Source organism: Emys orbicularis, chromosome 1, assembly GCF_028017835.1.
Source record: "Emys orbicularis isolate rEmyOrb1 chromosome 1, rEmyOrb1.hap1, whole genome shotgun sequence".
Classification (NCBI taxonomy): Eukaryota; Metazoa; Chordata; order Testudines; family Emydidae; genus Emys; species Emys orbicularis.
Window position 1 is genome coordinate 163,296,216 of NC_088683.1, and position 23,614 is coordinate 163,319,829.

The 23,614-nt window shown below is 48.8% G+C and overlaps 1 protein-coding gene across 1 annotated transcript; it reads left to right on the forward strand.

Moving 5' to 3' along the window:
* The first annotated feature begins 2,461 nt into the window (after positions 1-2,461).
* DRD3 (dopamine receptor D3) lies at positions 2,462-22,975 on the forward strand. Its single transcript, XM_065417854.1, has 6 exons — positions 2,462-2,743; positions 13,371-13,483; positions 14,791-14,933; positions 15,364-15,560; positions 20,731-21,070; positions 22,779-22,975. The coding sequence occupies exons 1-6, from the start codon at positions 2,462-2,464 to the stop codon at positions 22,973-22,975; spliced, it is 1,272 nt and encodes a 423-aa protein (XP_065273926.1).
* Positions 22,976-23,614: the final 639 nt, after the last annotated feature.

A 23,614-nucleotide genomic window follows, 5' to 3' on the forward strand; every position in this document is an offset into this window, starting at 1 on the left:
GCCAGCACTAACGTATCTGGGCATCTCTATGCATCCCCACAGGTGGTGCGGCATAGACAGTAGCAGGCTAAGCTTCCTTCACACCCCATTCCCAATAGGTCTCAGCCCGTCTGGGGGACCCACATTTAGGGAAGAGAGACGACTTCAGCTTCCATGGCCCATCCAGCCCTTGGCCTCTCTGATGAGATTGTCAAGAAGGGAGGCAGTTAATGCTGGTTTTAATTATGTGGATTTCTGTCCACTGGCAATCTGTCTATCTGTCCACTATACTTATTGTTCATGACACAGTTTCTGGTCAAGCATTTGCACAAGTCTCAATTATTACGGGGGAGGTTTCATTTAGACGGGTTGGGTGGAACAGGGCTATCATTAGCACCACCTCCTGGACAGTCCTGTGCAGTGTTCTATGCCTGCTTTTAATAAACATGTTCCCCGATGCTTCAGTGATGGGGGCATTAGGAAAATAATTGAAGTAAGCTAGGGTTACCATATTTCAACAATCAAAAAAGAGGACACGGGGTGCCGCCCTAGTCCTGCCCCAGCCCCGCCCCCTCCCACTTCCCACCCCCCTCAGAATCCCCCTACCTGTCCTCCCCCATCCTAACTGCCCCCAGGACCCCACCCCCTATCTAAGTCTCCCTGCTCCCTGTCCCCTGACTGCCCCAACCGCTCTCTACACCCCCTTCTCCCGACAGCCCCCCCCCAGAACTCCCGACCAATCTAACCCCCCCATTCCCTGTCCCCTGCCTGCCCCAACCGCTCTCTACACCCCCTTCTCCTGACAGCCCCCCCAGAACCCCCGACCAATCTAACCCCCCATTCCCTGTCCCTTGCCTGCCCCAACTGCTCTCTACACCCCCTTCTCCCGACAGCCCTCCCCAGAAACCCCGACCAATCTAACCCCCCCGTTCCCTGTCCCTTGCCTGCCCCAACTGCTCTCTACACCCCCTTCTCCTGACAGCCCCCCCAGAACCCCCAACCAGTCTAACCCCCCCGTTCCCTGTCCCTTGCCTGCCCCAACCACTCACTACACCCCCTTCTCCTGACAGCCCCCCCAGAACCCCCGACCAATCTAACCCCCCCATTCCCTGTCCCTTGCCTGCCCCCCCCCCCACTAGGCCGAGGGAGAGCTGCAGGCTCCACATGAAGCCAAACAAATAAGGCGCTGCTCTGCGGGGGGGGGGAGGGGGGAGACTCTGGCTGCTAGAGGCCCCAGTGGCTGCGAGCGGCTTTCAATCAGGCACAGCCGTCCAATCAGCCACACCGCACTCTGCATGAGGGGAAGGGGGAAATCCAGGACATTTCTACCTTATTAGAAATCCCCCCCGGACGGCCATTTAAAGCTACAAAAGCCGGACTTGTCCAGGGAAACCCGGACGGATGGTAACCCTAAGTAAGCAAATGAGTTAAATGTCACAGAATGGGACACTGGGACAGCAGCCTTAATACATCTGGAAAAAATTAAAATAAGTCATCTAAGTAAATGGAGAAAAGTATGTTTTTTGAGGATGATTGCAGCTGCCTTATAAGAGAGCAATTTGAAGCCCCCTGAATTTGGCTCCTGCCCTGCTACCATGAGTGAGGAGTCTATCAGCTGAGCTCCTTAGTGCAACGATTGCGCCTTCTACTGCATTTAGAAAGGGCAAAGCACAGTATCAGTGCCACAAGAAAAAGTAATAAGCCTACAAGCTAAAATACAATTGGACCTGATCAGTAGTTGGATGGGATACCTTCTTCAGCAGAGAAGTACTGCAGAAAATGGTAATGGCAATTCAATAATGGTGATTCTCACTACAGCAGGCATGATCTGTACTCAACAGAACAAGAGAAACACACAGTGCTCAGAGCCTGAGACCTGCAACAGCTGAAACAGAGTTGAGGGCTGAATTCTCAGCTTGCCTTCTGAGTTAGTACTGAACTTAAGGCCAAATATGACTGTAGGGTGCTCCTGATATTGGAGGTGCCATTGTTCAGCCAAACTATACAACCAAAATCCTGATCACATGCAGTTATTAAGGAGTCCATAGCAGTTTTTGCAAAAGAAGAGAGGTTAGCCTCAGGGTTCTGCCCAAATTCTAGTTCAGGTAACTACAATTCTGCCCTCCTGGATTTCCTCTGCTCTCTCAGTTAGATGGTGTTTTCCACTAACTCTCTTACACAGTTGTGCAGTGTTGTTGCACATTGCTAAACAGCTGCCCAACTCCACATGGCTGCATTTCATTGGCAGCGGAAATGTGCATTAGATACACAAATAGATTAAAATTCTGAATCCTTTACTCTCTCTGTACTCAGGCAAAACTCACATTGGCTTTAAGAACTTCACCTAAGTAAAGGCTTCAGGATCTGGCTCATGGCCTGTAGGGGCGGTGCAATAATTTGGATGAAAGATGCAGGTCATAGCTGAAGAAATTGCTTACTAGAGTTGCTCTATGTCTATTTTCAGCTCTCTACCTGCCTCCCAATGGCGCTCTTCACTAGAGTCAACAGCTATTTCAACACTACTAGCTCTGTCACACATGGGCAAGAGAACTCAACAGAGCCTGGCCTGCCATACTCCCATGCCTACTACGCCCTCTGCTACTGCACCCTGATTTTGGCCATTGTCTTTGGGAACGTGCTGGTCTGCCTAGCAGTGCTAAGAGAACGCACCTTGCAAACCACAACGAATTACCTGGTGGTGAGCCTGGCCGTGGCAGACTTGCTGGTGGCCACACTGGTGATGCCGTGGGTGGTATACCTGGAGGTGAGTACATCTTAGGCTATGTTTAAATAGCAACAGTGCCTTGTGGCATTTATACATGAATGAGACACATTCAGAGCACATGAAGGCCACTCCTGAATCAGCCAGCAGCCACTGTTGAGCATTCCCTATTGCTATACTTCCACAAGCTGAGCCTACTGCCCAGACTGGTCTCTCCTTCTGCTGGTCTAAGCAGCAGAAGGCCTGGAGAAAGAAGTTGAATCCAGGCCTCCTACAAAGTTATTCCTGGGGGAATTCTGTACCTCTCCACATGCAGACTTTGTGAAGAAGTTAATATTTTTTGCACAGAATTTCCTTTTCCTCCACAGAAATGGGCTGCAGAGCTGTTGGCTGCCACTAGGGGCTGCTGGACCCAGCAGAGCACAGCTCGCAAGTAGAAGACACTGCCGGGAGGAGGGGGAGGGAGTGGAGGCTTCCTGGCAACTGCAGTTCTCAGCAAGCCCTGAAGGAAGGAGGCGGCATGCAGGAAACTCCACACAACCTCGGGACCAGCATCAGACTGTTTCTCCCTCTGGATCCCTGGCTCTGGAGGGGAGGGGGTGCAACTGTCTGGGCTGGGGAGCACTGCAGCTGGGATCTGTGGGGAAGGGATTGCAAGTGTCTGACACCCCCACTAGGCTCTGGGGGCAGAGAAACAGGAACTGGATTGTTGTAGGGGTTTCCTTTACTCTCTACTCCTGGAGGAATTTTTTTGTGTCTGTACTGTTACAGACATAGTTGCGGATAGGTATTTTGAAATAAATTACCAAAATAATTGAAACTGGTGTGATTATATAGTGTTATTTTGACAAATAAAATATGCAGAATTTAAAAATATTGTGTGCAGAATTTTTAAATTTTTGGTGCAGAATTCCCCCAGGAGTACAAAGTGTACCAAAGCGCTAATAGTGTTAGGCCAGCCCCTGGCAATAATTTCCAAGCCCTGCTGGCACAGAGAAAGAGAGAGACAGGGAACCTGACTCTCCATTGCCCAGCATCCAATGCAGTCAAATACCAGTGCTAAATGGGTAGAAAATTGTACCTTTTGACTTTGCATTGGTGTAAATGACTACAGGTGGTGCAGAGCAATGGAGAATATGACCCTAAAATTCAAGTTTCCCCACACAGCAGTGTAGAACACTAACGGTGGGGCCATGCCTAGCTCGATCATGAGGCTTTTTAAAGCTATTTTTGCACAAGTTCAGAGAAACCCACTGAGATATGTAACAATTGTAGCTAACGCGCATCGATTATAGTCATTAAGCCTGGTTAAACCTACAAAGGCTTTGGAGACTGTTATTCCATTAATGTTTCCTTTATGTTGTCTGGGTCATTCTCCTAAACTGACATCCATTGCAGAATCACCCTGAAGAGAAATGAAGGACCTGTTCTATTCACAGGTGATATGAATAGTGACATTGATGATTATTTATGACATCATAGTGGATCAGAAATGAAAGAATACCATATTGCATGCCACATTACATTCCTAATTAAGTCAGTAGCAAAATACAGAAAAATCTATCTAGAACTATACCACAGCTAACGTAAGGAATATCTAGTACTAAGGTGTTAGATCTATGACCTCAAGAGGAGAAAGCAAACAAAGATGGAAAGGAGGCAAAAAAATGAGGTGCACAATGAGAAAAGGTAAGGAATAAAGAAAATAAAAACACTCAGGAAGGAGAGACTGGAGTGAATGAAATTTTAATGGTGGAAGAGAAATGCTGTTAGAAAACTATCCTCATTTCAAACCAACACCACTTTGCATCTACAATATCTTGAGATCCTAGGATGAAAAGTGCTCTGTAAGCATTAATGAGTTCATTAATCCTCTTATTAGCCACATTTTATGGACCAGGAAACTGAAGCACGTTGTGGTGCAAATTCCATCTCCATGTAGCTTTGGGGTCACAGCTTAAGAATAGGAAGGTGGTCCACTTTGTAGCAGCAAAATCCTTTTCACCCCCGACACACAGAGAAGTGAAGTGCCTTATCCAAAAGAAGACAGAGAATCAGAAGGACAGCCAGGAAGAGAACCCAGGAGTCCTGACTCCCAGTCCACTACTCTGACCATTACACAGCACTTCCTATGCATCTAGTAATACAAAGATGAGAAACTCAGAGTACAGAAGGTGGATTTTGCCAAGTTTATAGAATAGGTGATCCCACCTATTGGCTGCAGTCTCTCACCTGTGAGCATCATTCTCCAGTACAATGGTGAATCTGTTGTGTTTCATCTAATAGTGCAGTGACCAACCATTCCCAGGGAAGACTGAATAATCCACTCCAATATCAAAAGTCATGTAAAATAGCTATTTCCAGGGTCCATGTTTGCCAAGACACATCTGAAGCCTGCTGCCATCCATCTCATAATTTATGGTACGACCAAAGGTGGTTGAAGGTTTTACATTTACAAGTCATTTGCTATCCCAAGGCACTTTGTGTGAAGGTTGCCTATCAAAATTTTTACAATCTGGCCTGGACCCTGCCCAAGAAATGAACTCTGGACCCTAATGTCCTTGCCAAATGTCATTCAGCCTATAGCCATCCCTTTCTGAGAAAGATTGAGATGGTGCTAGCAGGCCAACCATAGCATCATCTTATAGCTTCAAAGTCTTGGAGCCCAACCAGTCAGGTTTCTTGGCACAAAAACACCCATTCATCACAGTGTTTGATGATTTGCTGAGGGAAGTGAGTGAAGCCCAATCCCCTTTATGGCTACTGCTACCATAGACCTTTCAAAAAAAAATCTTTGATACCATTGATCATGAGCTGCTGTTGACATGAGTGGATGCAAATTCCATCTCCACAGGGGTGGATGGAATTGTCTGACATCTCAGAGGAGTGGGGTGGGCAACTGCTTGTCCCCCTAGTGGCCTCTCTGTTGTGGAGTCCTACAGCAGTTAGTCCTTTCTTTCCTTACATCTCTGTAAAGCCAATGCAGAACACGGGCTACAACATCGGAAGGCTAATGACACCCAGCACCTTTTCTTCAGACCTAGAAGGTAGCCATCACCAGTGTCTGGCAGAGTTTGAAATCCGGATGGAAACCAGATGGCGGAAGCCACATTTAAATAAGAGAGACAATGCTAATTGACAATGAGAAGCACAATAAAGTAGACAGTCAAGTCAACAATAGCTTTCAACTAAGGGTGCATGTTTTCCCCTACTATCAAAGTGACTCTCAACCTCATGTTTTTATGTGGTTCATCATTGCTCCTGGACTCCTAGGCAGGGCCGGCTCCAGATTTTTTGCCGCCGCTGAAACAAAAAACAAACAAACAAAAAAAACAGAGTGCCACCCCTTGAAAAGTGCTGAATAATAATCCTATTATTCAAGATGTGTTTAAGACATTCACATTTTAATTTTTTTCATTTATCATTTCTACCTTTTTTTGAGTCTCCATGGCTGTCAATCCAATACCTTTCACTGGCAATATTTGCAACAGTGCTGGAACAGCTAAACATAACGTTGGTCTTGTGGATAAAGCACAGGACTAGCAGTCAAGAAATCTGAAGTCAATAGGAGTTTTGCCAGGATTTCACCCATGGGCTCTATTCCCAGCAATGTCACTGACTCGTGATCTCAGAAGCCTGTCACCTCATCTGTCTGTGTCTCAGGTTCACCATCTGTGAAATCGAGTTAAAACCCACTTAATTCACAAGGGTGGTTGTGAGGATTAATTTAGTTAATAGTTATAAAATGCTTTGAGATCCTCAGATGAAAGGCACTAGGAAGGTCACATAAGTATCCCACTAGAATATGAGAACCAGAAAGGCAAACGGGCAAGTTCTAGTTTCGTTAACAAAGCTAAGTGGAATAGAAGAAGAAAAGAAAGATCAAAAATAGCAAAAAGCAAATTACGTCTATAAAAATTTTTCAGTTGTAATAATCTACGTCAAATTCTGATCTCAGCTACCCCTGAACAAATATTAAGTAATTCCACTGACTTCAATGGAGTTATTCCACATTTAGAAGTGCTGATTGGGGCAAATGAGAACAGATTTCAACTCATCATTTTGATCTGACAAACATCCCTTTTCTATATGCTAACACTCAGTATGTAGTCAGTCTAGTCTGAATGTGTAACCCTGAGAGGTTTCACTTCAGAGCATTTTCTGCCAAGATTTTCTTCAGTTTCACTTCCAGTGGTTCATATTCCCAGAGTTTCCTGTGCTAATGAGCCCAGAACTTTGGAAGCTACCACATTTGACATACGTGAGCTGTGTCATCTGCACCTGGCTTTGATGCAAACCCCAAACTCCTGGTGAAAGGTTCTTGAACCTCCACAGACCTTATGACTAGGGTTACCATCCATCCGTATTTCCCCGGACATGTCCGGCTTTTGCGTCTCTAAATAGCCGTCTGGGAGGAATTGGTAACAAGGTTAAAATGTCCAGGGTTTTTTTCTCCCTCGCCTGCCTCCCTCCCTCCCTTCCATGCAGAGTGCGGCTGCTGATTGGGCGGCTGGGCCAATTGAACCGCTCCCATTGGCCTCCAGCAGCCAGAGCCCTCCCCTGCTCCCCCCTCCCTCTGTCTGCAGCCCTGTGTAACACACAAACCGACCCACCGGGCAGCGTGTTTTGCAAACACGTGGAGCCAGAATGGTAAGGGGAGTCCGGGGGGGGGGGCAGTCAGGGAGCGGGGGAGTGTTGGATGGGTCCCTGGCCTCCACCTGCCACCCCCCCCCTCCGCGCATCCCCCCCTCGTGGAACCCCTCCCTGCCTGCCTCTCCCTTGCCTGCTTGTACTGCCAGAGCCAGCAGTAACTGCTGTCTGCTGCCCCTGGGTCCTAGCGTCCCCCATCCACTAATGGGAAGACAGGCTGCCCTTACCCTGCCCTTCCACCCTAGCCCTGAGCCTCTCCAATGCCCCAAACCCCTCAGCCCCAGCCCTCATCCCCCCACACCCTAATCCTCTGCTCCATCCCTGAGCCCCTCCTGCATCATGAACCCCTCATCCTCAGACCCACAGCCCTCACCCCTGCATCCCCTCCTATCCCCAAACTCCCTCCCAAACCCCCTCCCCCTTCCCACACCCCCCCTCCTGCCCTCAAACTCCCTCCCAAAGCCTGCACCCCCTCCCTTTGCACCACCTCCCACCCCCAAACTCCATCCCAGAGCCTGCACCCCTCACTCCCTCCTGCACACCCACCCCCTGCCCCAGCCCGGAGCCTGCACCCAGCACCCAAACTCTATCCCAGAACCTGCACCCCTCCTGCACCCTAATCCCCAGCCCAGGACCTGCACCCCAGACTTCCTCCCCCCTCCCAAAGCCTTAGGCAGGTGGGGGGGGGGGGTCTGGGCACCACCAAAATTTCTACAACCCTGCCACCCATGCGAGTGGATAAGGGATGGGGCAGTCAGGGGACAGGTAGGGTCCTAGGGGGGGCAGTTAGGGTGGGGGGTTCTCAGCAGGGGGCAGTCAGGGGACAAGAAGCAGGGGGGGTTGGGGTTCTGAGGGGGGCAGTCAGGGGGTGGGAAGTGGGAGGGAGTGGATGGGGCGGGGCTTCCCCCCCCCCCCAGTGTCCTCTTTTTTGATTGTGGAAATATGGTAACCCTACTTATGACAAACTTGTAATGAGTTTTGTGTTTGCATCAAACTATGAAGCTAGATGCCCTTTTTGTGATTCTGTTGCAAAAGTTTTCAGTATTGTCAACTTCACACATTCAAAAAATCATGACTTTGGTCTCAAAATATCATGACATGGGCTTACAAATTTAGATTTATAAAAATAACTTGTAGGGTCTTTGTTTTCTAGTTTCATAGCCTTTATGGTTCAGGTTTTCAAGCTTTTCTCCACAGCCATGAGGGCTAGAAACCTAGCTTTCGTTAAAACAAAAAACAAAACAAAAAAAAGTTAGATTCTCACCTAATCATGTGTCTCCAGGAGAGACATGATTAGGTGAGAATCTTAGCTTTCAAGAAAGACACCAGATAGCACAATACATCACCACATTTTGCACAGCTCTGCTTCTAACCTGCTTACACATCTCTGGGAATGCTGGCATGAAACAAACAGTAACTAATGAATAACAATGAGCATTTCAGACACTGGGCAGTAGGACCATAAAGGGGAGCTGAACAGATGCTGAATGCTTTATTCACTCAAGCACATAGTTTTCGGTAATTAAAAACATTAGTAAGCAGCAGAGTGGTCTCATTTCAGAGAATTGCCTCCTCGTTTGCTTTCTGCACTTTCCACACTGCCTGTTGCCTTAGAAGCTGAGATTAATAACAGTGCCACGTACTGACTGACCTTGCATGAGTGTTCCTGAGGTGAGGAATTGTACACCTTTGATTGCCCATGGTGTGGTAGGAAGCTGCTTTCATGACACCATCATCCTCTGCTCCAGATGTCATGCATCACTTTCTGTAGGCCCAGGAAGGCTGGATGCAGACTCGGGATAAGAGGGGGAGCGCATCATTCCACACTTACCCCACAGGAAATGAGGAGGAAAATTATTACACTCAGATACTGCATTAGTTTTCCTGCAGAGCCTCTCTGCTGTGATGCATCCTATTACGGGGAAGCAGCTGTCTATTGAGGAGTCCTTGAAGCCACACTCTCAGGAAGCTGGGGTAGGTTGGTAAGGAGCCAGTGCAAATGCCTGGCTGATATCCAGGAGCCACTTGGATTCCAGGAAATCTGCAGAGTTTGGAAGCTGAACCCCCAGTTCCTCTGCAAAAGGAGGGCAAATCCAACCTCCTGAAATCAGAATTTGGATTCCTCCTTACTCCTCCCCACAGGTTTTCCCTCTGGAGGATAAAATCAGGCCCTGGCAGTAGCTCACTCTGCACCTTTGATTATACTTAGTTGATGGAAGGGACGCTTCTTTCTGGTTTCTCTCCTCCTACACAGATCGCTATGGCAGCAGGAGCTGGGAGCAAGACCTCATGCCATCCCAATAGCTGGGAAACAGAGGTGTTTGTTACAGACATAACATGCTCCTAGAGGTAACATTTTCATTTCAAAAAATGAATTTGGTTTTATTTTTTGAAAGTTCCCCTCCCTTTGCCAGCATGGAAAGAGGCATGTGTGTTAAGAAGCACGCTGTGGACAGCCTTACCTAATGGTCAGGACAGGAGGCTGGCCTAATGGCTGAACAGGGGTGATCAGGCCTAGGGGCCAGAACCCAAATGAGGAGTCAAGTTACCAAGTCCAGGGAACAAGCCAGAGCCAGGAAGCAGGGGGCAAGAGTCAGAACCAGAGTAGCAGCAAGGGCAGGAGCAGGAACCAACTACAAAGAGCAAGGAGTAGGCAAGATCAAGACCAGAAACACAGCTGCCAGCATAGAACTGTATTGAGCAGCCAGAGACCCCGCCCTGCTTCAGGTGTTAAAAAAGTGCCTGCTGGAGTTCAACCAATCAGGAGACCAGATTCATTAGCAGACTTGGGGGAGGAGGGGAGAGTGAGTGAGTGTGTGTGTGAGTGAGAGAGAGAGAGAGAGAGATCCTGCCCCTCTGAGCCTGATATCCAGAACAGGGAGGCTAGTGCTAGGGGACTGGTACTAGCTAGGGTTGCCAGGCGTCCGGTTTTTGACTGGAACGCCCTGTCAACAAGGGACCCTGGTGGCTCCGGTCGACACCGCCAACCGGGCCATTAAAATTCCGGTCAGCAGCGCAGTGGGGGCCCGGGGCTAAGGCAGGCTCCCTGCCTACCCTAGCTCCACGCGACTCCCAGAAGCGGACACTAGGTCCCTGAAGCCCCTAGACACATGGGCGGCCAGGGATGCTACATGCACTGCCCCCACCCCTACTGCCAGCTCCCATTGACCGGGAACTGCGACCAATGGGAGATGTGGGGGTGGCGCCTGAGGGTGCGAGGGCAGCGCGTGGAACTGCCCTGGCCGCCCTGAGCCTAGGGGCTTCAGGCACCTGGCAGCTGCTTCCGGGAGCTGCGGTAAGCACTGCTGGGACCCCACATCCTGAACCCTCTCCCGCATCCCAACCCCCTGCCCCAGCCCGGAGTCCCTTCCCGCACCCAAACTGGGAGCCAGCACCCCACACACCCCCAACACCCTACCTCAGCCCTGAGCCCCTTCCTGCACTCCAAACCCCTTGTCCCCAGCCCCACCCCAGAGCCCACACCTCCAGCCACATCCCTCACACCCCCCACCCCAACCTCCTGCCCCAGCCTGGAGCCCTCTCCCACACCCCAAACCCTTCACCCCCCCTCTTGCACCCCAACCCTCTGCCCCAGCCGGGTGAATGTGAGGGTGGGGGAGAGTGAGCAACGGAGGGAGAGGGGATGGAGTAAGTGGGGGCTGGGCCTAGGGAAGGGGCAGGGCAGAGGTGTTCAGTTTTGTGCAATTAGAAAGTTGGCAACCCTAGTACTAGCCTCAGAGACTTTAAGTGCCAGGTTGCTGGTTTAAATGACAAATAGCTAACTACTACAATGATGGGCACATCAGAAAAGCCATTAATAGATCAATAGTGTCCAAAAGACTTTAAAAATCCAATTTATATTCAGTATGCTTTTTAGTGGACAGGTGTCCACATCACAGTAACCCCTCCTTGCTGGCAGTTTCAGCACACAGGCCAAGGACTGAATGGAGACTGAACAACCTTTTCAGCCCTAGAGGTTGCCCCTCCAGAGTCAAAACTCATTTGTTTTCCAGTCAACTAAAAATGGTGTCGGTACAAAAATATAACCACATCCAGATCTAACACCCTCCTGATCACACCCAGACTTAGAGTCTCCATCACCCACTCAGCTCTGCACCCTAGAAAAAGCCTGGAAGAATGGATGGGCTTTGCACTATGACCTGAAAGTCAACAATTTCAGGCTCCTGTGGAACAACACAGAAAATTACTTCTGGAGTCAAACACTCCCCCCCCCCCCAGCCCCCTTCCTTATCAATGAGGGGACAGTAAGTCTGAGCACCTCTGCTGATCACAGCTGCCGTGGTATCACCCAGGGAGGGAGGCAGCTGCTGCAATAACCAGCACCCATCCCCTTTAGGGATTAATTGCTTAAATCCGACACATCAAACTGTCCCCAGAAATAAACTGGGAGCCAGTACAGATCACAGAGCACATGGGTAATATGATCAATTCAACAAGCTGGCGGCCACATTCTGCACTTAACTGACGTGCCCAAATGGTTTTCAGGCGTAGAGCACGTTGCAATGATCCCGTCTGGAGGGAACAAAGGCAGGGATCACTGTGATGAGACCCACATCTGAAAGGAAAGGTCGCAACAGCCTGACCAAGTGCTCTTGGTCATTGCTGCTGTCACTGCATTGAGGCAGGTGAGGAGCCTATTGAAACCATGAACTGTGATCCTGAGTAAAAAAGTAGGGCAAATTCCCTCATTCGAAGCAGCTTTTTCTTCCACTATTTCTGTGGGGTGGAAAGGTTGGGGCAGCATTCCTTTCTGCTGCCCTTGATTTTCTGTGGATTAAAAACAAGCATTCTGTCTCCGTGGCTGTCACTCAAATACTTTTCACCAGCACTAGCAACAAATTTATTAGAGGTCCTGTAATGGACAGTTCATCAAGTGCTTTGAACAGCTTAATGATCCTTGGTGCTTTACAACCTAGCCAGTGGAATTCGAGCCTGGCATCAGTGTCAGAGGTGAGTCAGCAACATGAGTCTTCATTAGAAATCTAGGGGAAATGAACGGTCCAAGGAGCTATGGCCTGTTCTTCAGTAACTAATAATCTAGGAGGTGTTCACATCTGACCTTGGTGTGTTCAGAATTCCCAAAGCATCTCCTGTAGATTCAACTTCCCAACACTAGCACTTAAAGAGGACATTACAATCCTGCAACTGGGCCTCCGCACTGGTGCTTAGCTAGGTAAAACAGGCATTTACATGCCAAAGTGTTGAACTGAGCGTATGCAGAATTTGAAAGTCCTCACTAAAATCTGACAGTTGGGCTGAGCATGTGATTTATCCGTCACTAGCCACCTCCATGACATTATTCCATATATTTTACATTATATTTTAAATGTAAATGAAAGGAAACTAGAAATGGGCGCAAACCAAACCCCCAAATTTCACGACCCTGTGAATTTTGGGAAAGTTTGGATCCAGATGTAATATTCACAGTTGGCAGCTCAGGCCCTCCTTTAGAACAAGTGAAATAAGATTTCAGACAAGATTCTGGAGAAGGATCTGTGTGTCATGTGAATATGCAAAATCCCTGGGCAACAGAGTCACTTTCCCAGTTCATTGGCTCTGGAATAATTCCAGAAGCCAAGCTGGGAAACATTCTTAGCCACTCATTTTTTGTTTGTTTTGTCTGTGATTTTCCTTAAACAGAGGAACTGTGTATTACATTAGTTGTAATTCAATTTCTGTGGCAGTCTTCATGCTAAAACGTTGGGGTAGGGGCTGTTTTCTCCTAATTTTCTCACCTTCATCCCCTTGCAGCACACACAAAGCAGTGGAATGGAAATCAGGACTCCTGGGTTCTATTCTTGAGCCTACTACTGAGAGACTTTGGGCAAATTGCTTAAACACTACATGCCTCAGTTTCCCCCTCTGTAAAAAGGGTATAATAATGAATCATTAATGTTCATACAGTCCTTTTGATATCGTCAGATGGAAGGACCAATAGAAGTGCAATGCATTGGTATCCAGTATGAAGCAAGGCTAATATTTTGAAATTGATGCTCAGGTGACTGGAGGAGTCTGGAATTTCAGCCGTGTCTGCTGCGACATCTTTGTCACTATGGACGTGATGATGTGCACAGCCAGCATTTTAAACCTCTGTGCTATCAGCATTGACAGGTAGGAGCCAAGGAGATTAGCATGAAGCTAGGAGTAGGTCTCGGGACTGGGGATGGAAGGGATAGCAGGCTGGGCCTGCTTGCACAATGGTTGGGTACAAATACCTTGTCTAAATGCCAAAGGTAAAGCAGATATCTGTGAGAACCCAGTCTTTCTTGAAAGTCTCCAGCCACCATCATCATTGTGACTAGTACTGTTGTTGCTACAGTCGTGCCTCCCATGTGCTAGGTGCTGTACAAACACGGAAGATGGCACAGTCCCTGATGGAAAGAGCTTATGCTATAAAAAGGCAGGGAAACAGAGAGTGGGGAAAAGAAGCACATCATACAAGGAAAGTGTTCATGGGGTGGTTTTCCATGCCTCGATAATAGAGGGGAAGATTTTCAAAAGTACAAAAGTGAATTAGGCATCTAACTCCCACTGACTTTCAATGGGAGTGGGCACTTAAGTGCCCTTTGCCTTTGCAAGTCTCACCTGTGAGGTTTTAATAAACACAGCTTAAAAGAGAGAGAAAAACTATCTGGATGTGCTCTCCAGCCTTGCCATAGTTTTAACGCACCCTGAAGTGGAGCAGATGACTGGTAACATTGTGGGACTGAAGGGATTAGTGTTTAAATCAATTTGCAGTGAATGTCTGTGGGTGGTGGTGATAGGGATGGTCACAAAACTCGGCACAGACCTCAGGAGGTGCAGCTTTAGGGGGCTGAATTCCCTAGGGTTTGGGAAACTGGGGGAGAAACACATCCTGCCATTCGCCTTCTGCCATGATTCAGAGGAAACTGTGCAAAGCAAGCCTCGCAGAGGGCCTGGCCCAAAGCCCACTGAAGTTAGTGGGAGCCTTTCCACTGATTTCAATGACAGTATCAATGAGTTGGCTCATACTCTGAGTTTCCAGCCGTATCTGTCATCTTCCCCAGACCTCACGGCATCCAGAGCTGGTAGCCTCCATTCTAGCCTTCTGCCTCATCACTGGGGCAATATCAGCTGTTCATCAAAATCTTAACCTTAGGGATGATAAGTGACCGTCTGCTTCTCTGTTGTTCCTCTTGCTCCCTTTCCCACCCTGCTTACCACCATTGCAAATCCTTGCTCTGATTATTCAATCTCCTGGGTCTCTCCCTCTCTCTTATATCCACTACTTTCACTACCATATTCCCTGTCTCCCATTCTCTCGCTGCCTTCGCTCCTCCCTGTCAAACCTGGGCCCTTTCTCTCTCTCTCTCACTTTCTCTTTTGTTTTGATCATTGTCTCCTTTCCACGCCTTTCTTCCTCCTCCCCCTCTCTTTGGAGCTGGTTCCTTTCGCAGGTACACGGCAGTGGTGATGCCAGTTCAGTATCAGTACGGCACAGGGAAGAGCTCCTGCAGGAGGGTTTCCATTATGATCGTGATGGTCTGGATGTTGGCATTTGCTGTGTCCTGCCCCCTCCTGTTTGGCTTCAATACCACAGGTAACAGCAATTTCCAGAGCAGGTGTGTCTGAGCAGGATTAGAAATGGGGGTCCCCAAAGTTGGCCCAAAGGCCAAACGTGGCCTACAAAGTCTGACCGTCAGAGGCAGCTGCTAAGAACTACAAATCCTGCATCTAAAGAGGAAAAGGGGTTCAATTCACAAGGAGGCCCTATATTTTAGGGCACTCTCCAGTCTGACATTGGACTGTGGCACCTGCTGCTGTTCTAGTGCATTGGTCTGTGCTTGATTAGCTGAGCCTAGACTTTACCCAGAAAGTGGAGGCACTCACATATACAGACAGACAGATAGATAGATAGGCCGAGATGTAACTTGGCATGCTGACCTATATCTCTAGAGCTGCACTTCTGTGACATAGTCCCTAGGCTACATTAACCACTCCCCGCTCTCTCTCTCTCTTTCTCTCTCCAGGGGATCCTAGTGTCTGTTCTATATCGAACCCTGATTTTGTCATCTATTCCTCGGTGGTATCCTTCTACCTTCCCTTCGTGGTCACCTTGCTGCTTTATGTCCGGATTTATTTCGTGCTGAGGCAGAGACAGAGGAAACGAAGCCTCTCCATGCAGGCCAGCCATAGCATCAGCATCAGAGCCTGTTACACACAGAAAGTAAGACCCAAGTGAACGCAGTCTGAACTGATCAGATGTCAGAGCATTCTCTGCCTCCACCCCCGTCCTTTAACCTGAGCCTGGGGAGCCTATTGCTTAGCGCTTTCCATCACTACATAGGAAACCCGGGTTTGACTCTTGCTGCCCAATCTGGGAGGGGTTGGGAGTCAAGGCATTCAGTGCTAGGCGTGAAGGAAGAAAAATACCGCCTGTTGCTCAGCAGAAACACCCCTGGAATAGGGGCTCCAACTAAAGCCTTGCCCAGTCTCAAACAAGGGGATACTGTTCTGGAGCTTGTATCCATATCTCCACTCTCTAAGACCATCACAGCAGAGAAGGGCAAGGCCTAAATCAGTGTTTCTTCAGAGCTGTGACAGAATGACCCTGCAGCATTCTGGCTTTTTTTTTCTTTTAATTTTTACGGTTATTTTAATGATCAGAGCCTCAGGGATTGCAACCTGTTAAAGCTCTCCTCACCTAGCAGACTCAAAGGGTCAAACAGCTACAGAATTCTGCTTGCTCTGCTCCATATGTGGCTCCACAATATTGCATTAACGTGTGAGGTTTTCATAGATTCATAGATTCTAGGACTGGAAGGGACCTCGAGAGGTCATCGAGTCCAGTCCCCTGCCCGCATGGCAGGACCAAATACTGTCTAGACCATCCCTGATAGACATTTATCTAACCTACTCTTAAATATCTCCAGAGATGGAGATTCCACAACCTCCCTAGGCAATTTATTCCAGTGTTTAACCACCCTGACAGTTAGGAACTTTTTCCTAATGTCCAACCTAGACCTCCCTTGCTGCAGTTTAAACCCATTGCTTCTTGCTCTATCCTTAGAGGCTAAGGTGAACAAGTTTTCTCCCTCCTCCTTATGACACCCTTTTAAATACCTGAAAACTGCTATCATGTCCCCTCTCAGTCTTCTCTTTTCCAAACTAAACAAACCCAATTCTTTCAGCCTTCCTTCATAGGTCATGTTCTCAAGACCTTTAATCATTCTTGTTGCTCTTCTCTGGACCCTCTCCAATTTCTCCACATCTTTCCTGAAATGCGGTGCCCAAAACTGGACACAATACTCCAGCTGAGGCCTAACCAGAGCAGAGTAGAGCGGAAGAATGACTTCTCGTGTCTTGCTCACAACACACCTGTTAATACATCCCAGAATCATGTTTGCTTTTTTTGCAACAGCATCACACTGTTGACTCATATTTAGCTTGTGGTCCACTATAACCCCTAGATCCCTTTCTGCCGTACTCCTTCCTAGACAGTCTCTTCCCATTCTGTATGTGTGAAACTGATTTTTTCTTCCTAAGTGGAGCACTTTGCATTTGTCTTTGTTAAACTTCATCCTGTTTAACTCAGACCATTTCTCCAATTTGTCCAGATCATTTTGAATTATGACCCTGTCCTCCAAAGCAGTTGCAATCCCTCCCAGTTTGGTATCATCCGCAAACTTAATAAGCGTACTTTCTATGCCAATATCTAAGTCGTTAATGAAGATATTGAACAGAGCCGGTCCCAAAACAGACCCCTGCGGAACCCCACTCGTTATGCCTTTCCAGCAGGATTGGGAACCATTAATAACAACTCTCTGAGTACGGTTATCCAGCCAGTTATGCACCCACCTTATAGTAGCCCCATCTAAATTGTATTTGCCTAGTTTATCGATATGAATATCATGCGAGACCGTATCAAATGCCTTACTAAAGTCTAGGTATACCACATCCACAGCTTCTCCCTTATCCACAAGACTCGTTATCCTATCGAAGCAAGCTATCAGATTGGTTTGACATGATTTGTTCTTTACAAATCCATGCTGGCTGTTCCCTATCACCTTACCACCTTCCAAGTGTTTGCAGATGATTTCCTTAATTACTTGCTCCATTATCTTCCCTGGCACAGAAGTTAAACTAACTGGTCTGTAGTTTCCTGGGTTGTTTTTATTTCCCCTTTTATAGATGGGCACTATATTTGCCCCTTTCCAGTCTTCTGGAATCTCTCCCGTCTCCCATGATTTTCCAAAGATAATAGCGACAGGCTCAGATACCTCCTCTATTAGCTCCTTGAGTATTCTAGGATGCATTTCATCAGGCCCTGGTGACTTGCAGGCATCTAACTTTTCTAAGTGATTTTTAACTTGTTCTTTTTTTATTTTATCTGCTAAACCTACCCCCTTCCCATTAGCATTCACTATGTTAGGCATTCCTTCAGACTTCTCGGTGAAGACCGAAACAAAGAAGTCATTAAGCATCTCTGCCATTTCCAAGTTTCCTGTTACTGTTTCTCCCTCTTCACTAAGCAGTGGGCCTACCCTGTCTTTGGTCTTCCTCTTGCTTCTAATGTATTGATAAAAAGTCTTTTTGTTTCCCTTTATTCCCGTAGCTAGTTTGAGCTCATTTTGTGCCTTTGCCTTTCTAATCTTGCCCCTGCATTCCTATGTTGTTTGCCTATATTCATCCTTTGTAATCTGTCCTAGTTTCCATTTTTTATATGACTCCTTTTTATTTTTTAGATCATGGAAGATCTCGTGATTAAGCCAAGGTGGTCTTTTGCCACATTTTCTATCTTTCCTAACCAGCGGAATAGCTTGCTTTTGGGCCCTTAATAGTGTCCCTTTGAAAAACTGCCAACTCTCCTCCCCTTGTTTTTTACCCCTTTTAGCCTAACCCAGAGACTCTCAACACTTCCATCTCCTATGTCCATCTCTACCTCAGTCCAAGTGTGTACATTTTTAATATATAAGGCAACACCTCCTCCCTTTTTCCCCTGTCTATCCTTCCTGAGCAAGCTGTATCCATCCACACCAACATTCCAATCATGTGTATTATCCCACCAAGTTTCAGTGATGCCAACAATGTCATAGTTGTATTTATTTATTAGCACTTCCAGTTCTTCCTGCTTATTACCCATACTTCTCGCATTTGTATATAGGCATCTAAGATACTGGTTTGATCTTTCCTCCCAGTTTTGTCCTGACCCTCCTTTCTCTCTGCCAATATAGCCCACACTCCCTCTCATTTCCGACCCATCTCCCAGGTCTCCATGTTCCCCACTTACCTGCGGGCTTTGCTCACCTGTCCCCGTCGAACCTAGTTTAAAGCCCTCCTCACTAGGTTAGCCAGTCTGTGTCCAAATAGGGTCTTTCCCCTCCTCGAAAGGTGAACGCCATCTCTGCCTAGCAGTCCTTCCTCAAATAGCATCCCGTGGTCTAGGAAGCCAAAGCCCTCCTGGCGACACCATCTTCGCAGCCAGGCATTCACCTCCATGATGCATCTGTCTCTGCCCAGGCCCCTACCTTTGACAGGAAGAATCGAAGAGAATACCACCTGCGCTCCAAACTCCTTCACCCGTACTCCCAGAGCCCTGTAGTCACTCTTGATCCGCTCAGTGTCACACCGTGCAGTATCATTTGTGCCCACATGGATGAGTAGCATGGGGTAGTAGTCAGAGGGCTGGATAATCCTCGACAATGCCTCCGTAACATCTCGGATACGGGCTCCCGGCAGGCAGCATATCTCCCGAGATGAAATGTCAGGGCGACAGATGGGCGCCTCCGTCCCCCTCAGCAGAGAGTCTCTGACCACCACTACCCTACGTTTCCTATTCGCAGTGGTGGCAGAGGACCTCCCAGCCTTAGGGGTACGAGGCTTCTCCTCCTTTACTGTAGGGGGTGATGCCTTCTTTCCTGTATCAAGAAGAGCATAACGGTTACCTATTACCACAGCGGGAGGGTTCGGAGCAGGGGTGGAGCACTGCCTGCTGCCAGAAGTAACCAGCTGCCAGTGTCCACCCTGAGCCATCTCCTCCTCCACCAGTGGTGTATCAGCAGTCCTGTGTACTGGGACAGCTACCTCAGCCGTCTCCACATGGACACTGTCCAGGAATTGCTCGTGGATTCAGATGCTTCTCAACCTAGCCACCTCCTCCTGTAGCTCTCCCACCTGCTGCCTGAGAGTTTCCACCAGCAGGCACCTTTCACATTGGATGGTCCCCCCAGCCTGGATATCAGTAAGTGGAAATTGCAAGTTACAGTCTCTGCAAAACCACACCAGGATCTGGGTAGAAGCATCCATGCTCAGGCGCTCTGTCTGGCTACAGGCGCAGGAGGAGGAGACAGAAGCAGTGCTGGCACAGGTGTTGCGGGTCTTCCTAACCATCGTAAGCCTCCCTCTGTCAAACTCCCGTCAGCAGCCCCCTGTCCGCTGAAAGGGTTGTTTAAGCAAGAAGTTTAAAGTTTTAAGGGGAATAAAGGGAAAACAGATAGAACCGGCAAGGGACCCTCGCCCCTTCCCACTCCCCTTCCAAACTCCCTTGCGAAACTCCCTGTTAGCAGCCCCTGTTTGGAAAAGCTCCCTGGTCGCTTGTGCGCTGCTTTATAAAGTCCTGGCCTGTATGAATGCCCCGCCCACTGATTAAGGCTCAGCCAATTACCAGAGGCTTCTAGGTTTCAAACCTTCCTTTGAAGCTCACAGCTTCCAACTGCCAGCTACAGCACACGGTCCTTCAAACAACCAACCAACCAAACAGCCTGACAAACACAAGCTCAGCACACAGCAAGTAACCCCCAAACACAAACAAACACACACTACAGACAGTCACTTACCCCAAAAGGGTGCTGTTTTGCTCCTCCTTCACCTGGAGAACTCCCTTGCGAAACTCCCTGTTAGCAGCCCCTGTTCGCAAAATAATGCTACACTGGAAAATATGCATAAGGGGAGGCAGGGAATACTACTAAGCACAAATATACTCCGAAGTCGGGTGGCTGGGAAGTGGAGGGTTCATATCCAGGGCGCTTGTTCATCCAATTAAAGATAGAGCTAGGGCACAGGTCCTAATTTAGGCTCCTAAGTTCCACTGATATTAGTACAAGTTAGGAGCCTGATCACCTTTAAGGATCTGGGCCTCGGTGCAAAGTAGAGATGCGGGGTTCTAGGTCATCCCACTGTGAGATAGGGGTCAGGTGCAAAGTTCAGCTCCAGCTCCAAGAATGGATCTGGAACCTCCCCAAAGTTTGGGTGAATTTGCATCCTGGGTGTTGATTCAGGCCTACTCCTTGCTGCCAAAAGGGAACAAGAGCTCCCCTGAGTCCCGCTTTACACGTGGCCTGGCAAACTGCATTGTTCACCCATAGTTCCTGACATTTCTGTGGATTCCTCCATTTCAGGAGCACAAAGAGAGGAAAACTTTGCACCATGGGCACCAAGATCCCCTCTCATCCCATCTGCAGCTAAAATCCCCAACCCAAGAGCTTTCCCCTGAAAAGAAGCTGCTGACCCCCTCTGACCTGCAGCAGTACTGCAGCTTCTGCCACCAAGCTTCCTTCCCCAGGGCCGGGACCAATGGAAATGAGCTAAAAGAGGAGAGGAGAAGCAGGGAACAGGGCTTGGAGGTGCATAAACTCAGCAATGGCAAAATCTTGACCTCTTTGAAGCTAGTGCACCAGCAGCCCCGGACAGTACAGCTGAGAGAGAGGAAGGCCACACAGATGCTGGCTATCGTTCTGGGTGAGTGAGAAGCATTCTGCTTAACCATCTCACGGGGCGGGTTTCTGTGAGGCTAAGTGTTTGGAAAGTGCTTTGAGATCTCCACATGGAAGATGCTATTGAAATGCAAAATACCAGCATAAAGTAACATAAGGGACTTTTGTAACTGAGGGCCCCAGCTGGTGTGAATCGTTGCAGTGCCACTGAATTCAGAAAGATCTCTTCTTCCGCAGAAGGAAACATTAAGGGACAAGGAAGAGAGACTTAAAAGTTCTGATAATCATCTCAACTTTTCGGTGCCTCTCTGGACAGTGAATTTTTTGATATATCACTTATTTTTGACCACCACCACCCCAGGTGTAGGTCAATAAGAAAAGTCCCTAAGGGCTTGTCTTCACTCCGGGGTAAGTCGACCTAAGTTACACTACTCCAGCTATGTGAATAACGTAGCTGAAGTCGACGTAGCTTAGGTCAACTTACTGCGGTGTCTACACCGTGCTGAGCTGACAGAAGACACTCTCTGGTTGACGTCCCTTACTCTTCTCAGAGAGCTGGAGTACTGGGTAGGGTTGCCAACAGTCTAATCGCACAAACCCAAACACCCTTTCCCCGCCCCTGCCCCGCCCCTTTCCCGAGGCCACAGCCTTGCCCCTTCTTCCAGGCCCTGCCCCCCGCTCACTCCAATCCCCCACCCCGTAACTTGTTCTCCCCCACCCTCACTCACTTTCACCAGGCTGGGGCAGGGGGGTTGGGTGCAGGAGGAGGTGCTCTGGGAGGGAGTTTGGGTGCGGGCTCAGGGCTGGGCAGGGGTGCGGGACAGGGTGCGGGCTCTGGGAGGGAGTTTGGGTGCGGGAGAGGGCTCAGGGCTGGGGAGGGGGATCGGGGTGCAGGCTCCGGCCAGGTGGCGCTTATCTTGGGTGGCTTCTGAAAGCGACTGGCACATCCCTCTGGCAGTGGTTACAAGGCGGGGAGGCCAGAGGGTCTCCGCGCGCTGCCCCCGCCTGCAGACACCACCCCCGCAGCTCCCATTGGCTGCAGTTCCCGGCCAATGGGAGCTGCGGAGCTGGCGCTTGGGTGGGGGCAGCACATGGAGACCCCAGGGGCTGCAGGGAGATGCCGGCCGCTTCCAGGAGTGGCGCGGAGCCAGGGCAGGCAGGGAGCCTCCTTAGCCCTGCTGCGCCGCCGGAGTTTTAGCACCTAAAATCTCCCGGTTTGGCTGCAGTAGCCTCTGGGAGATCAAGCCTGATTCTGGGAGAGTCCCGGCAAAACCGCAAGGGTTGGCAACCCTAGAACCAGGGTTGATTGCAGAGCACTCTGCCATTGATTTAGCAGGTCTTCACTAGATGCACTAAATCAATCCCTGCTGCCTCGACTGCAACAGTGTCGATCTCCCAGTAGTGGAGACTAGGATGATGTCTCTCTCTCTGTAAATAAGACCACACCTCTCTATTGGTTTCTGTAGTTTAGTGAGTTACATGTGTCTTAAAGAGCAGGAACCAGCCTGAGTTGGTGAACATGTGCATGCAGGGAACATGACTGTGGTGGGTGTTATGAACCTCACTTTACAAAAGGGGAAAATGAGGCATGGAGAGGTGAAGTGACGTGCCCAGTCACACATCTGGCAGAAGAACCCAGTCTGGCATTGGTATAAGTGGGGGCAGAGTTTAGCCCTGAGCAACAGCATTAATCCAAAATCAATATGTTCTCTCATCTCTCCTTTAAACCCTAGGGACATTCGTAGTCTGCTGGCTGCCATTCTTCATGACCCACATCCTGAACACCCACTGCCAGGCTTGTCACATAACCCGGGAGCTCTACAGTGCCACCACATGGCTTGGTTATGTAAACAGCGCTCTCAACCCCATCATTTACACGACCTTTAACACTGAGTTCCGCAAAGCTTTCCTCAAGATCTTGTGCTGCTGATAGCGGGGGTGGAAGGACAAAGGCTTGATTTAATAGTAAACCCAGGAGGGTGTGGCAGGCAGGAGCTTACTGAGGTAGTTCCATAGTGAGAGGCCACATGGATAGACGCTCTCAGCCATCAACGGGGAGAAAGCTCAGGATCTTCTGTCCCACAAGTCCCAAACGCTTCAGCTAAAGAAGAATCTCCACTGGCTGTTGCTGTATCGGGGTTTCTATCCCCTGCAAGCTGTAGCCACTAGAGAGCAGCCTGATCCCACACACTTCAGCAGGTCAGGCGCTCTGGTCTCTGGAGTGCAGAGCACATACACTGCCCAGTGCAAAACAAATGGGAGCGGGCCAAGTTTGGCTGGCTTCATTCACTGAATCACAAAGCTCCCACTTGGATTCCCTTAAATGCTTAAGGTTTCCTCAAAAGCACAGCTAAAGGTTCTGGGGAGGTGGAGAGCCAAAGAAGCAGCACACACCTCAGTGGCTCTCTAATTCAAACACGAGCACACACTGGAACATTAATCGCAGCAGTGTATCCTCATTAAGAGTTCTCAGGCATCTCTAGCCTTTAGGAATATAGCAGCCACATGGGAGTCTTAGGATCTGTCTACACTGTGATGGGAGGTGTGATTCCAGCACATGTAAACGTAC

Coding starts and splice junctions, on each gene's coding strand:
- DRD3 (XM_065417854.1), top strand. CDS start 2,462: ATGGCGCTCTTCACTAGAGTCAACAGCTATTTCAACACTACTAGCTCT. Junction 14,934..15,363: donor GTTTGGCTTCAATACCACAG/GTAACAGCAATT, acceptor TTCTCTCTCCAG/GGGATCCTAGTGTCTGTTCT. Junction 15,561..20,730: donor GAGCCTGTTACACACAGAAA/GTAAGACCCAAG, acceptor CCTCCATTTCAG/GAGCACAAAGAGAGGAAAAC.